At 37.2% G+C, this 16,969-nt stretch overlaps 1 protein-coding gene across 3 annotated transcripts in view; it reads left to right on the top strand.

Annotated features, from left to right (window-relative positions):
- The first annotated feature begins 1,364 nt into the window (after nucleotides 1–1,364).
- slc4a2 (solute carrier family 4 (anion exchanger), member 2) overlaps nucleotides 1,365–16,969 on the top strand; it is a 54,193-nt gene continuing 38,588 nt past the window's right edge. The window contains exons 1-3 of one of the 3 annotated variants that reach the window (XM_015404106.1): nucleotides 9,432–9,495; nucleotides 9,633–9,690; nucleotides 15,170–15,334. In XM_015404106.1, the coding sequence (XP_015259592.1) occupies nucleotides 15,275–15,334 (60 nt within the window). In that variant the 5' untranslated portion in view covers nucleotides 9,432–9,495; nucleotides 9,633–9,690; nucleotides 15,170–15,274. Of the gene's footprint in view, nucleotides 1,387–9,431; nucleotides 9,496–9,629; nucleotides 9,691–15,169; nucleotides 15,335–16,969 lie in introns of those variants that run through there. The other 2 variants (XM_015404105.1, XM_015404107.1) reach the window with 2 other exon arrangements.

Raw genomic sequence — 16,969 nt, 5'->3', positions numbered from 1 at the left:
TCACCATGGTAATATACTCAACCCTGCTCCGGGGCAGGGTAGCTTTCAGGATGGAGCTGAATCTTAGGAAAGGTTCCACCCGGCATCCAATCAGCTGTTCTGAAAGAGTGACGTGCCCTTTCTTTGAAGACAAATTAAATTCACTGGGGAAATAACTTGAACAAAACATCACAATAAAGAAACTTGAAAACCAAAAACTAGTTTTCTTGACGAATTGAACAGTTTTCAATTCATTTATTTAAGGTTGGAGTGTTATGCTTACTGCATGTTTTCTGTTAGTCCAATAAACCTCAATTCAATACTGAATTATGACTGTGTCCATCAGTTATTAGCTATATCTAACTGAAATGGCTGTTTCAAACACCCAAATATTTAGAAATAAAAATCATTAAGATTAGTAGGGTGTGCCCAAACTTTTCCATATGACTGTAAATAAATATATAAAGATATTGTATTTAAGATTAAACACATTTTTGTCTGTCAGTATCCTCTATCCAGATCTCCTCATTTGGAAAAGTTTAGTTTCACATGCTTCAAATTGAATAAAAAGTCTATTTAGCCAATCTTTAACTCTCTGGGTATTAATGGATTAATCAAAAAATAATCAATTAGAAAAATAATCGTTAGTTGCAGTCCTAACTGTAGCCGATACATTACTAAATTGTTTGTGTTTTATGTTTATCCGCTCTCAGGTGCTCTTCACTCCTGAGGGGCATGTGATTAATATGCAGTGCAGTTATTGGGATGCAGGCTGTGTTAAGTTCCACATCAGTGTCATTTAAGCAGTAAGCAATCCTTTGCCGCATCATTTGGCGTATTTCATTCTTTGACAGTGTTTGACTATTACCGGTAAGACCTTTTTTTTTCTTTGCATTTCTGCAAGATGAGTTTTTGTTTCTCAGTGTGCAACATTAATTAAAACATAAAAGATTGCATTTTAATTTTTCTGGAAGAGCGTAAGAGGCAGTCATGAAAGCCTCTGCTTAAATCCTCTGTCCCCCAAATGACAGGTGCTGCCATAGACACAGTCACTGTAGCCTGGAGCCCCTGATTTGTGGGGGGGGTGGTGAGATAAAGATGGGTGTGGATTGACTGAGCAGCTGTTGGCTTTAAGAGTCTGTGCACATAGGAAACAACAGTGCTGAAGTTTAGGAATCTACCAAACCTTGAGTCAAGGTAATGTGTTCACTGGGCTGTGTAGGGAGTTGGACACGTCTGGGTGTTGAAAGAGTGGCCGGCTTTTAAACGTCAGAGTTATTTTCAGCTAAAAACATTCAGAGGCAGCAGACTGAAGATGCAGATACCATATAGCTAGCCCAAAGAGGAACATAAGAAGCTAGAGTCATCCTCTGCTAAATTTGGTCACCCGTGAAGTAACTGGGAGAGGTAATGATGCATCTTCTGAGTTTTATTTTCTAAAACTTAATTGTCTTGTCAGGATTTGAAATTTCTACAAATCCCCCCAAGATGTAGAACAATAATCTATTGTTATGCTATATACTTCTGTTTGATCTGTCCTTAGCTGAACTGCTTTGGTTTTCTATTCATTTCAAGATCCACAGTAGGGCCCCCTTTTCTTTTTTTTTTTCCTTCTCCCTAAGACTTCATGAGGAAACGATAACAGGAAGCTTGAGGGAGCCCTTCCAAAATATGTTAACATTTCAGAAACAAACAAAGACTGGCCCGTTTATTTTTTTAGGAGTTTGTGTTAAACTTTTTTATTTTTGTGCTTTTGCTTGTTTTAGTCACCATGCCACGTTTGGGGTGGAGGAACAAAAAAAATCAGAAAAACACCAAACTGGGTTTTTTACCTACTGTAATAGTTTGCCTAATTGAACTAAATTCCCCCTAAAATTATTATCCTGTAATCTTAAATCTTCCTAAATTGTTTTATTCTATCGTCTTTACAGCAATGTTCTGTTTGGTATAAACTAAGCATTTTGCTTTAGTGGGAATTTAATCAGGCATGAAGGCACAAAGGGAAGTTGCACCTGTTTACATAATTGTTCATACTCAATGATGCTATTATCAGCACAGAGTGCACAAACCCTTTGAAGTGGGTTTTAGGTGTTTGTGGCTTTAAATGCCTTTCTTCTCACCCGCAAGACATGCATGTGACTCCACGTTGAGCCCACGTCCCCGGGGACAAACAATCATATCTCGCATGCCCGCCCATGCTTGTGTCTGACTGCGGTTAGGCATTTGTGTCAACCATTAGACTTTTAATAAAGCTGTTGTGGAATGCAGAGCTTGAATTTTTGGCAAATGGACCAGGGAAATGTTTAGATCACAGGATTGTTCTTTGTCCGCTGGAAAGCATAATTAATCTGGTGGCTTTTGTGGCTCTTGGAGTAACTCTGTATTAGTCTTTCTAGGCACAGTATTAGTTTTATTGTTGCATGTACTTTATGCAAGCCGATAAAGCATTTTTTAAGAAATTGTTAGATGATTGATTGCTATAAAACAATGTGTAAAAGGTCTTAGAGAAATTAAATTTTTATAAAAGTGTATGTATGTGTGTGTGTATATATATATATAATTCCATTTAAAATATTTTTTTTTTTTTTTGATTCTGTGGCGGTATTATCTTTCTGTTTTCCGTATATCCGTATTATCCTAAAGTAAAAATCAGCATTGACATATTTCTGACACTCTTTCAAAACTGAAAGACCCCTCCCCTGGGCAGTGATTTTGTTGGAAGGGACTTTTTTAACATAGTTTTAAGACTTATTTTGTTTTACTACTTCAAGACCCACCAAAGAAACATACAATTTCAAATGTTATTTTACAAATTTGCACAAGAGGAGGAAAGTTGCAAATAAGGTATTGATGCCAGTCAACGGAGCACTTATTGATTGGAAAGCCAGCTTTCATAGTATCAAATGACAGTCAATTCTTTTAAATTTACCCAGAGATCACACTGTGCAGTGCTCAGAAACCACAGAAGACAAAGGCTTGATTCAATGGTGCCCTTGTTGTGTGGAGATCCATTTGTATAATTTGAGAAGTTTGTACTTGGGGAGTTCTTGTGGGTCTTCTATGTTGTGAATGAACAGTGTAGTTGCAACAATGACTGGAACCCTTAGGCATTATTTTCCACTTCCGAGTTAAGCATTGTCACACAGCTGACCCCCAATGAGCAGCAAGTAGAAGGGGAAGATTTGCCTGGGAAAGCAGCCGCCTCTCTCTGGAGAGGACAGAAAAACATGACTTAATGTTCAGTTCCATCTGGACAAACACAAGAGTAATGTCCTGTCGATGGATGAGATTAAAGTGGATCATCTTTGGATGTTCTCTGATTATGCTGCATTTATTTACTTTTAGGCAAACATCCCACAAAAACACCGAAGAAATGCAGCAACTTTACTTGGTGCTCTTAGAACTGGGAAAACGCGCATTATACCATAATAGTGAGTAAAGGAATGATGGTATTGCAGTAATTGACCCCAGGTAGCAGTAAGTCTATCTAGTTGCCAGTGGAAGAAAATAAATGATCACCATCTCAGCATGCTTTAAGGGAAAAGATTGCATTAGAATAAATGTTTCATTTTGCAATAAAAATGATTGGATTTTGTTTCCATAGAAATGTGTTTGTCCTCCAAAAGAATTCTATGCTGGTGAAGAAAGCATCACCACATCACCTGCACAGAAAGCCTGAATTAATGGTGTTTGAATAATTAATGGTTTGTACTTCAAGCGGCTCTTTGGGATTTAGATATTGTATATCATAAGTTTTATCCCAAATTATGTTTTACTTGAGAATTTGGAGTAATTGAAGTATTTAAATGGCTTCCGTTTACTGATTGACGTTATCAAATAACCTCATAAGTCGTCCGTAAACTCTGTAACTATTTTTAATGTGGGCATTTCTTGCAATGCTTTATGGGAAAGTTGAGGTTATCTTTCCTATTTTTGTTCAGAAACTTCATAAATTTCCTTAATAGGTATCTTGCTTTTTGGTTTCATAGCAAACTAACTTTTTTAAAGCCCTTTCTGTTTAAATGTTAATTTCTTTATCCGACAAGGGAAAACATTTAAAGTCTTAAACGCCAATCAAACCAAATGGTCTGAATGTGTTGTTTTTTTTCACAAAGAAACAAAAATAGACTGTGACTGTTTATACAATGACTGTCATGTGATTGGAGGTCACCAGTGGATGAATGTCCTTTTCTGTTTTAAACCTTATAGTCATGCATACCCAGGCATTTGAAAGACCTCCTTTAAGACTTTTTATGTTTGCTATCAAACTTATGGTTAACAATGCAATTTTAATATATACTGAGGAGTACTGCAAGTTGAGAAATTTATATTTTCCTCTATAGCTAAGTTTTTCAGTGTGTGGTTTTTATGAACTAGTCAAAGTTGGGACACATACTTCCTGCTTAGTCACTGATATGACTTTGGTAGTTCCTACTTTATTTGATTCTCTGAATGTAAAGGTTTCCCAGATTATTAAATCAAAGTTTTCACTTAAAACGAAATAAAATATACATTTCTCATTAATATACACATGGAGGCTAACTGATAGAAATGTTTTAAAGGGTTCCTCAAATACATTTTTCTTAACATCACTGTGAAATCAGCCTATATGTAAAGAGAGCGTTGACCTCAAGTCTGGTTAAATATTGCTTGCTGTTTTTGGAGGTCTGGGGGCTTTACCGTAGTTTTAGGTGTGAAATAGGCATATCGACCCCCGGAATAAAAGAAAGACCTCGTGAAGATGCTGGTTGGTCATCATCTACAGTGATGAAAGTCAGGTGACCAAATTTGGTAAAAAGGACATTTGACAAAGAAAAATGCATTACTCCAGAAGTTGAAACATGTTTCCACCAAGTATTGAGGAAATGTTTGTAAAGTTATCCTCCAACCACAGATCAGAATTGGTAAACTTTCTTTTCCCTGTTATCGAATCTATTTACTTTTTTAAATCGGAAACAGAAGATCAGACCTGGAAGAAAACCAGAACTCCATCATTTTACACATGTCAAGTCAATCTTTTAAGATTTATTGGGGCATTGGGGACTTGTAACCTTGCAGGTATATTTCAAGATGTTTTTCCAATAATTTCAGCTTTATAATACAAAGAATACACAATGCTTATAACAGGGGAAAGCGTCAAGGATCACATTAAGTATTTAAAAATGAAATCTTGCTGCATCTGGCTCGGTATGCATGGGAGACCATTCCACATGTGCTGAAATTTATATTTTAAAAAGAGGAAAGAACAAAGATTAAGGGTAACTGATATCATGCAAAACACAACAGAAAAAAAATCAAATACTAGAGGTAAACTGATTAACTCACAACAGCACCATGCCCATCAGGGAGACTTGAGCAACAGAAAGACGAGAGCTGGGAAGACAGAGCTTTATATACATCCCAAGGGGATGTGTTAAATGCAGAGACTTCATTTCTTGGCTCTGTATTTGTGACAGTGTAATGAAAATATAAGTTGGGGGGAGGGAGTATCTCCGGTAGCGAATCACCATCACCTGGACACACGAGTAAAGAGGACAGGCATACAAATTACCCTGCTTCTAAGGCCTGATTGACTAAATTTAGTTTATATACCATTTCAGGCGTTGTTGGACTTTTTCAATAGAGTAAATGTGCTTAATAGGGGATGGATTGTCAAAAGTTCTGACATATCAAACATTTACCTCACATGACTGATCAGCTGTTTCTTCTACTGGCATCCTGAATGCAAGCATTAGAATTAAACTTCTCTCAATGTACCCGAAGTCAATGCACCATCACTAACACTAGCTGAAATGACAAAGTTAAAAGCAACTTTCTACCTCTACTTCCTGTTTGTTAGTTGGCGTAAAAGTAACATATGACATTATGCTTTGCATCACCTGATTAACTGACTCCAAGGGATGTAAACGAGTCTAATTGGTATTTCCTTTTACTAAAATACCGAGAGTTGGATGGAAATGCTTCTAGTGATTACTCACAGTGCAGAGTGGCTTTAAATTATACAGCATTCTGAGGTTAGGCTTATTTCCACCTGGAATAGTCTTTAAGGAGCCATTTTCACCCAAAGGCAGAAACCTTGAGGTGAGTAAGAAAAGGATGCCAAATGTATTTTCATTGGAAAGTAGGTAGGTATATATATATATATATATATATATATATATATATATATATATATATATATATATATATATATATAAAAACTAAATGAAGATGACGTTGTGGGAGCAGGGCGTTTCATCACCTCTGGTCTTTATATAGTAATGCTGTTTACACCTTCTGGTGAACTGTGCTGCAGACCTACTTTCCCTATCAGCTCAAACTGCCCTCTAACCTTTTGAAATAATCCACCAACCAGAGACCGAATTCCACATTTTTCTTGATCAGTTCTGATCTTTAATCAGCACAATAATGGCTGTTATAATTATTGACGATAACAATGATGTGCCCATTCATAATTAAAATGAACTAGCTCATGTTCATAGTTCACAAAAACTGAACTAAGTTGACAAACCTATAGATCTACTAGTTAAAGTTTATTTGGTAAATTAAGCCACAATCCTATACAATAGAACCTCATGTTTCATCCTTTAAATGTGTGATCATAATATGTAGAGAGAAATGGAAAATCCAATCCACTTTATTTATATAGCACGGTTTAAATAAACACAAGGTTTCCAAAGTGCTGCACAAAAGGATAAAATAACTAAAATAAAAGTAAATAAAATAAAATAAAAGCACTGCCCGCACAGGATAAAAATATGCATGTGTATACATAAAATCAACATGTGTACATAAAATCATTACTCTACATGGTGTTAAAAGCCAAAGAAAAGAGGTGGGTTTTAAGAAGAGTTTTAAAATGAGACAGAGAGGTGGCCTGTCTAATGTGCAGCGGCAATCCATTCCAAAGTTTTGGAGCTGCAATAGAAAACGCTCGATCCCCTCTGAGCTTAAGCCTTGCTTTAGGCACTGTCAGGAGCAGCTGATCAGCTGACCTGAGAGATTGGCTGGGAGTGTAGGGGTGCAGCAGCTCAGAGAGGTAAATTGGGGCAAGGCCATTCAAGGCTTTAAAAGTAAATAAAAGAAAATACTCAATTCAGCCTTTTAGTCTAGCCTGTTTTCCAGTGTAGTCCTGTTTCTCTGACTGTGATTGGCTGGATGTTCTCTCTTCATCCTCTGACATGGGAGTTGGTTCAGAGCTTGTCTGCCTGGCTGTGTGTTTCCTGGACGGGGGCCTTTTACAGCTGCTTTTTGTGTCTCTGTTTCTGTCTCCTTGAACCCCAGTTGGTCTCAGCAGATGGCCTCTCACACTGAGCCTGGTTCTACTGGAGGTTTCTTCCAGTTAAAAGGGAGTTTTTCCTCTCCACTGTCGCTACAAGAATGGTTAGTGTGAGGGATTGCCTTCGAGTCAATGAATTAATGCAATCAACTGGTTTTCCTTAGATAGAAATCAATTAGAATCAATTTGACTGTATGATCTGGTGAACTGTAAAGTGCCTTGAGATGACGTGTTGTGAATTGGAGCTAGAGAAATAAACTGAATTGATTTGAATTGTTATCAAATTAAGAGTTGCTATTAATTTAAAAAATATATATATTTTTTCTTACCGGTAATCTACATTTAATGAGGTTGGTGCTGGCTTGCTTGTTTTAAAATGACCTTCTTATATCAACATGCATCTTAACTCTTTTCCAATCATATGTTATTTGCAAAAGTCAGTTCAGTTTGTTCATATATCTCCAAATCACAACACGTCATTTCAAAGCACTTTACATAGACGGGTCATTCAACAGGATGCCTTACTTTAACTTCTAAGCAAAAATCATCAAAGATCTGCCTTTTGTTTTTTTTCCTCAAAAGTTTTCGAAATTCAGTTTTGGGTCTGTTATTAATACCAAACTTTTTTTTTTCTCCCTAATTTGTATCTACTTTTTGTTCATAGTCTATTATGTTAAGGATTTGCTTTAATTTCTGCAGATTTCACTCATACAGTGCATATAAGGACTTCCAGCAATTTTAGTTCATACATTGCTCTCACACCAAACCTTTGGAATGCTCTCGGTGCCCGTTTCTCATCTCTGGAGTGGATCATGCTGGTATGAACCCATCCTGGGTTCTACAATGGACAACAGAACCATTCAATGGAATGGTTACGACTACAGGTCTTGGTGTGGTTTAAGCAAACTCTGAAGCGGTTGCCTGGGATTGTTCATGTGTGCCGGGGCCAAGCTTACCAGAAACGGCAATAGAGGATGTTAATGAAGAGCCGCTTGTTTGAGTAGAAGGTAAAATAAATGGTTTTAAAATGTTTCATATGTGGAGTGTGAAAAGGTGCAGACACTTTCTGCCATATGTTTAGAGGACAATATCTCAGTTGATTGAGTTAAACTGTATTTGAACACCCAAGAAGTACAGAAACCTCCGTTCTGTTACATCTCTTTTTCTGTTGTAGGATGGTGGAAGGAAATGATGCATTCTCTGCTAGTGGTCTTGACCAATCGGTGAAAATGATATTTGTGTGCATTTGCTTTTTTTCTTTTTTTAAACGGCTCCACACTATTGTAGTATTACTAGCCAAAAATAGTAATGGGCCCTTAGATCAGAAGATGTGTCTCCATATATGCTTTCTACAGGCATTATTTGCTTTCTTTTTTTTTCTTTTAACATGCTCTTTAGCTGTAAAGAGGATTTGCACACTTGAAACAAATAATTCGTCTCATGTAATGCTAGTTTAAATGTTTGTTTGAAAAGTATCCTGTTTAATCTATTTATTTCATATTTACAGGCAGTTGAACAGTTTTTCCAAGTTAGCTCTTGCTTAGTATTTTTACTTGGTATTTCTTGCTTGAATGAATTAACGACCTTCCCCTGTACTCTGTGTGGCTGCAAACGTTATTTAATATTTGAGAACTATGTGCATTTAAGGAACATTTGGCAGCATTAAATATGAGGACCGTTTTTGAATATTGTCATAATTTAATCCTTCAGAAACCATGAAACTCTGCACTTTACTACCAAAGAGTTTTAGGATTTTTTTTTCTCTGCAGTGTAGATCTGTTAATGTAGAACCAAAATTATAACTAGAATGAGACCAGTGGGATTGGAGGCATGTGGATTTTCTTTTTTTGCAAGGTGTTCAGTACCAAAGTTTAATAATTTTCTATGAGACTAAAGGAAAGAAGATTATAAACAATATATTAGAGGAAAGAAAAACTAAACCTAGTTCTGGGGTTGTCCTGAACATTTCTTGGCAGTTTCCTTCCTTAGGTTAGATGGAGAATTGGGAATCACTTGGAATGGATTTTCTCCATCAGCTTGAGCTTGTGTATCAGACACATATCAGACTCCATCTGTCTGAGCAGCAGCCTCTGACTCAGTGCTGAATGGAGTCACATGGCAGCTTGTCAGCAGGCTGGAGGAGGAAACATAATCCCAAGGAGGAAGGCTGCTGTTATCAGTCCGAGCCTGTAGGTCTTAGAGAGCGCCCTGTTTGACGAGAAGCTGGATGGTACGCGGTCAGTCAACAAGCTCTACATTTATAACGGATAATTTATATATACATTTTTTTTTTTCTCTCACTATAGTTTCAGGTTTTTATATTTACGTCTTTTTCTTTTCTTTCCCCTCCCTTTTTTTGTTCATCCTTTCACAGCAGAGTTCTAAATGCATTAGAATGTCTGCGGTGGCTTCAATGCAGTGAGAACACTGAGGTATTTATACTATTTATTGATGCATTTGTTAGTCATCTGTGCCATCTATATTTACCTACTCCTGCTTTTTGTCTCATGATTGTTAAACTTTGGTTAATCATTTATCTGGTGTTGGTTCCACCTGAGTGGACACTTTTCCTGTTTCGTCTTTTCTGTTTAAATCCCAGCCTCCTAATATCCAGTTGACTAGAGGTATGTGATGAGTCAGGCTTTCAGCCTATATTGCCGAACAAATGTAAACAAGTTCTGATAACCTCCACAGTTTGAAGGTATAAACTAAAACCAATTCTGCTGAAAGGTTATTACTTACAAAACCATGCTTTAATTGATATAGAAATTATATCTGCTGTTTTAAATTGTCAAACATAGTCTGAGATCTCTAAAATCTACCAAATTCAAAACTGATCATTTGATTTCTTAAATCACTTTCTGTTAATAGAATTATTCTGCTACTGTTAATTGCTGTCATAGAGATGTGTTGGATTAATTTATGGCAGAAATAACAATTATGTTGCACTTATTTGTGCCACATAAAACACCAAGGACAAATATTATCTCACTTTGATGTGTCACAGCAATAAAAAAGGTCAAAAAGAGACATTTTGTTGCTTTATAGACTTAAACTCCTGTTTCTTTGTAGGCTTTTTAAAAAAATAAAATAACTGTTTTTATCAGGTTTGAAACTTTTAATTTCTTCCCTTTCACTGTCCTGCTCTTTATACTGTAAGTAAAGGGCTGCATTTGTTGAGGTTTGGACATTGTTATTAAGCTTCTATTTATAGTTACAAGCAGTTTCTTTGACACAATTTATTTGCATTTAGTTGTTCTTTAATTATGCATTCTTCCAAGGATTGAATTAGTACATGACTCTGCAATCTGCGGTTGGTGTGCGCGTGTCGGGCTGCAGACTGAAGCTGTGCCCGGTCAGGGCCTCTTCGCCAGGACGCTGGTTTTAGACACGTGCGATGGCTTTTCTAGAGTTCAAGCCAGGCTCATGACCTCTGTCCAGCCATCTGACTGTTGTGCTTTTTCTTCTTATCCTTCAATGGAGAAAAGTAAAAAAATTGAGATGAAAGGGTTCTCAAAGTACAGATGAAAAATGATCAAACTTGCCAAGAAGGAGAAATGGATTTCTATTAAGGTGTGGCTCAATAGATTATGGCATAAAAAATGTATTTAATTTAAAGGGCAGATTATGACATAGTTTCACTTAAAAAGGATTTGTTTCTTGGTTAAATGTCATGGCTTTCAGGTAATTGAAACCTGAAATTCAGTTTTTTCTCCATTTTTTTAAATTTTTTATTCATGCTTGTCGCCTTTTATTTTATCTCAGACCTGGCTGCGGGGGCAGCAGTCTCAACAGAGACTTCAGTCTCCCCAGACACCACCCCCAGTTCCTCTGAAGAAACCTAAGGCATTCCAGGGCAAGCAGAGAGACCCTCCATTGTTTCCAGGGTCATCTCCTGGGCCTCCTCCCGGTGGGACATGCCTGGGGAACCTAATTTTTCTGGTCAAAACCATGACCTCATACTTGGAAGAGCAGATTCTCATCCTAGCCACTTCACACTTTGCTGTGAGCTGCCCCAGTGCAAGCTGTAGGTCTTTGCTAGAGCCAGCAGAACAACATCTACAAAAAACAGAGAAATAAATCTGCTTTTCCCCTAATTAAACACCCTCTGGCCATTGGCTACACCTAGAAATCCTCTCCATAAAGGTTATGAACAGGACCGGTGGCAGAGGGCAGCCCTGTTGGAGTCCATCATGCATCGGGAACAGGAGCATGACTTAATGCTCCTTCTCTGCTTGTACAGAGACTGGATGGCCCCTATTAAAGGGCCTTTGAGTCTGTACTCTTGGAGCACCCACTACACGGACCACGAGAGACATGGTCGTCTGTGTTCTCTAAACTCCAGAGGGAGTAGAGGGCGTAAAGCTGGTCCGGTGATCCACAGCTGGAAGAAAACCACTACGCTCCACCTGAAACCCAGGTTCAATAATAAGTCGGACTCTCCTCTCCAGCTTCCTGGCATAGGCCTTCCTGGAAAGGCTGAGATGTGTGATTCCCCCCTGTGGTAGAAAACACCATCCAGTCCCCCTTCTTGTGGATGGGAACTGCCAGTCAATGTCACAGACCTCAATATGTGTTGAAGAGTAAAAAAAACTAGAGAGCATTTAGATTATTTTTTCCACTTCTCTTGGGCCACAGAAGCATGCCATGGGAAACATTTCCCTGTAGTTTTTCTTACTAAAACGTTAATTTTATCAAGAAATACTGGAGAAAGTAATTCAGTAGGTATCTTTTCCTCCACGGCTCAGTTTTATTTTAAAACTGAGTTATTGATCATGAATTCAACCTCTTCTTTCTGCTCTCGTCTCAATCCCATCACAATGATTTGCTAATTACTTGCCCTCTATAACCTTTATTTGTTGTCAAACTAACCTGCTTCAAAGAGAATGCCTGATCATATGGTAGCAGATAATGGAAACTAATAAATCATAAAATTTTTTGAGCAAAGTCACCATAGAGATGGATATTATAGTAGGATTTTCTGACTTATTACTAGTTTGTATTTTGTTACAGTCAAATCTTTACCTTTTAAAGTAGATAACTAGTTTGACTGGTAAGACCAAACTACTTCCAAAGCTGTCAATGTCTAGTGACTCTCTACTTTAAAATACTTGTCCCATATAGCAAAAATTGTAAATCCAAATAAGTTATTTTCTTGACTAGAGGTGGTAAGACAATTATTCCAAGTGCATAATATCTAGTTATCATATTTTAAGGGTAAAAAAAAATCCCATTTGCAGATCATCTTTTATTTAAGTGTAAATAAACTTATTTAGATTGATTTGCTTTGCAGGGCTTGTTCCTGTTCTTGCATCTTTAAAACTGGGTACTCATGTGGCCTCAATCATACCCAGTAATGCTGAGAGAGATGGTGCTCTAGAAGTAGCCTCATCTGCTGCTAGACTACTTGAAAGAGGTCAGAATGAGGCAGTTTGCACAATATGCATATAAAATGGCTCATTACTTATATCATCCGGGACTTAAGACTTAATCTCCAAATAGTGCATTCACACTATCCCCCTCCCTCATTGTTAGATGGCTTGATTTTATACGTACGTCTTTATGGAGAAAGAAGACTTCTTGCATCTATTTTGTTAAAAGTGAGCTCATTTTATATTAATTTGCTTATCCATACTTCTTTTCCCATAAGTGGATTCATCCATTAATGATGATTAATGAAGTTCTATCAGATTAAGAGTTTAAGATTTTTAAAACTACCAAAGCGTTCCTAAATTTTGGCTCTTCATGCCTGGCATCCCGCACCTTTTTATATTTCTCTGCATCAACGCACCCAAGTCAGATAATCAGGTGACTGCATGCTGAGAGGTAATTCAGCCATTTGTTTCGGGTGTTGAAGCAGAGAAATGTCTATAAGGTGCAGGACGCCAGACCTCAAGGACCGGAATTGAGGAAGCCTGCTCTATGTTGCAGTTGCCTTTTTCCTGTTTTTAAACTCTTTCAGAAACAAGGTTTTCCCCCGACCAGTTAATAAATTTAGCATGGGAAATTTGGAAATTAGAGATAAAAAATCTTGGTCTTTGACGCATCTTTGCAGTAGCTCTGTGAAAAGAAGACAAACTTTAACCGTGTCTTGTTTTTCTGTCAATACTCATCAGTGTTTTAATTCTTTACTGCTGTTGCATAATAAACAGCTGGTATTTTCTAAAACTGGTTTACTGAAAGCCAGACTGTATCTGACAGAAGGCAGAAAACTTTGAAAGTTTGTTTTATTTAATTCTCTCTCTTGCGGATCATTTCACATGGTGGTATTGTTATTGCCTCTGATCATTGTTATCCTAGTGGTATTATTCCAGACTTGCCCTAAGGTAGATGAACTGGTTCCCAGGGCTTTTACCCAGGATCCCAGTGTTCTGTAACTTTATCCCTGTTTAGTGAGCTCGGTCTCTTCCAGAGTGGTCAGATCTAGGTTTACTGAGAAAGTAATCTTTAAGTACATACAAGCTCACACACTTAATTGTCATATCTTGTGAACTGTAGTGCAGGGATTACCTCCTTCGCTAACAATGTGAGCATTTCAGTTTCTTTGGCTGACTCCTAGATATTCTTTTAATTTCAATGCCTCTTTTATAAATCCCTTAGTGTCAACAAGGTCATAGATATGATTGCGCTCAGACATCAGGAGGATTTATCAGGGCTCTTGATTTTATTTCTGTCTGCTAAAGTAATCTTAGCATATTGACAGCAAAGGGAGGAGGTCAATCCTTTACTGTTGGACTACAATAATGACATTTATGATGTTTGTGAGATGCTTTAAAGTTTCTGTAGGTCTGCTTTGCTGCTTATCATTAGGTCGCTGCACAGTAGCATTGTTATCGTGCTCTTATCTCACTAAAGCAATAATGACCTTTTTAAAGTATCTGGGAATTGCTACAAGGCCTAAAATCTAGTAAATGTTGTCAGATGTTTATTTAAGCCTATTAGTCTGCATCTATCACAACAATGCTGCCAAGTATATTGTAATTCACTGAGGTGTTTCCCATCTAAAATAGGTATTGATTTGAGGATTAGAGCTAACAATATCCTAAATAAAAATGGCTTCCCATAGTGTAGTTGGGTTTTGCCATAAAGAGAGGGGTGGGTATCATGTGGGAACCTGAAGCTGAGCTGTTACTACTTTATATCAAAGCGAGTCGCCTGTGGTTGTTTGGCCATCCAATCAGTACACTATAGGGGCAGATCTGGTAGCAGGCTCATCAAGGATAGGCTACATATCCTTCATGGTCTGGGAATGCTTTTGGATCACCCAGAACAAGCTGGAGTAAGAGAATTAGAGTAGAAAGGCACCTCTGGGTTTCCGTACTGGACTAGTTGCCCTGAAACTTGACTTCTGACAAAAAAAAAACCATGATTATTCTTTAACCAGGTTAAAAAAACGAAAAAATATAGACATTTTTGCCATTTTTTCCCTCTAAAGATTAAGAAGGCACAATACAAGCTTGCCTTAAAACTCAGTTTTAAAACATTAAGAATCTTTGCAGTCTTCAGGCTTTGATTGCTGGACCTTATTCTAGATACATCTGCTCCAAATTGACTATCGGATAGATGAGGTACATTCTCAGAATTCAGTCGATTGCTTCTAATTTCCTAATGGCAGTGTTCCTTATTAGCTTGCAAATTTATTGAGAAATTGAAAAAATTCAGTTTTCAGAATCATCAAGACCTAAATTGGGCAAACCAATTGTTTCATAAAAGGAAAGTTGGGCACTAATCCCTTTTGTGAGTCAGAAGCAGTCTGATGATTTTGTGGTGTATATTTAATCGCTACTAGAATGTGATTTAATAATAAATTCTTTCTATTTCACATGTGATGGACTATATTAAAATGATATGCTATCTGACTTTAGTTGACTGTGGTCTTATGAAATTACTCTTCAATTTGTTTCTCACCAGGTTATGCTGCCCAAAAGTTGTCTGAGTCCCAGCGAGAAAGAGAAGGGCTAAAGCCGCACCAGTCCAAACCAGAGCCTAAAAGCAAGCAACTTCCCCTGCAGAGCCATGAGCAACCCCAGCACACCGAACAAGGTTACAGATGCCGTTTCTTCAGTTGTACATGGGGTAAGTTTACTGCTCAACATCTAGGGAAGCCCCATTCAGGTCAAGTCATGCCATTTTTTTTTTCAAATCAGTTCTGTTAATGAAGCAGATTAATGCTCACAGCAGTTCACTCCACTGTTTTACTTAAAAAGTTTCAGTTCTCTTTCTGTGTGCAGGATTTGTGCTGCATCAGCTTCCTTGTTACCATTTGGCACAGAAGTTTGTGCTTTACAAACTTTGTCACATTTTTTGCTGCATTTGGGCCAGTCTAGTTTCATTTAAATTCTATTCAACTTGAGTCCAAAAACTGAAAACTTCCAAACTGAATAAATAATGAAAAACTGTGAAATAATATGGCCACACAGCTTTTAAAAGTAATCCTGTTATAGATGTGATGGAAAGCCCTGGAAACAGTTGGTCGGCAGCCAAAGAACACTTCATCCCTGTACTACAAGGGTTTTCATCTCACTAGGGTCATCCCATTATTAATTTTTGTGGAGTGCCAATGTAAAACACCTGAGGGGGAAAAAAACAGCTTCAATATTACTAGAAATACTCAGATTTGGAAGCTTTGATAATACCAGGGTAGAATTCCAGGAATTAAATCTGTTGTTTTTAATTATATTTTGTTGAAGATACATTTCACAGCAGCTGTTATGAAACGGGGGATTTCCTAGAAAGGCTGCTCTCATTTCTGATGGTTTGGTTTGCTAATATAGCGGAGAAAATGCTGACCTTGCAAAAACTGTTGGCAAATGATTTTTGTATCCTTGTGTGCCTAAGATACACAACAGCTTTAGTCATTAGTGCTGCAACTAACAATTATTTTGCAGATCAATTAATTGGGTAGCCAAAGGTTCCTTAAAGAATATCTTTTATTAAATTAAGCCAGATGAATCTAAGTTTTCCACTTGATTGGAAATTATATATTTTTTCATTTTAAATGCAAAATGTTATACAGTTTTTGTATAGTTACTGCTCTAAGTGGGTTGCTCTTTCAGCTAAAGACATATCTTACAATCTCTATTAGGGATGCACGATATTGGGATTTTGGCCGATATCCGATATGCCGATATTTTAAAACTCATGTAGCCGATATCGATACCGATGTTAAAGCTGGACAAAAATAAGCAGTCATTGAAAATAGCAGTTTTGTTATCCATTTCTGACACTTTGAAAAATAATATACTCAAATATATTTATTATGCTGATATCAAATTGATTTTTAAAAACGCGGTATCGATCTTTTTTACTTTCAAAATCTGATGAAATTTCATCGTTCTGTTACAAACTCTCGTGATATTTTGCAAATTCTTGTGAGATTTTGTTAGTAAAATAGATCGATACCGCGTCAATATATCAACATATAAAAACATGGCAAAATTTTCGTGAATTTTCTGAGGATTTCGTAGCATAACGATGATATATAACAATATTTCATTAGTAAAAGAGATTGATATGGTGTTTTTAAATGGCAATATATCAGCATATGAAGATATTGTGATAATTTAATGCATCAATAATTTTCCCTCATCTTTAGAAGTCTTTAAAGGTATACTATGCAACCGGGGTTGATTTTCCAGCGAGGCTCCCCCCAGAGGGCGAAAGTAAAAGTGCACTTGCTCAGCTGTTCTCCTGGTTTCTCCGTCAAGCCAG

The sequence above is a fragment of the Cyprinodon variegatus genome, unplaced genomic scaffold (genome assembly GCF_000732505.1).
Source record: "Cyprinodon variegatus isolate N-32 unplaced genomic scaffold, C_variegatus-1.0 Scaffold1633, whole genome shotgun sequence".
In the NCBI taxonomy this organism is placed as follows: domain Eukaryota; kingdom Metazoa; phylum Chordata; class Actinopteri; order Cyprinodontiformes; family Cyprinodontidae; genus Cyprinodon; species Cyprinodon variegatus.
The sequence above is the reverse complement of the archived record's forward strand: the minus strand, read 5'-3'. Positions and strand labels throughout refer to the sequence as shown.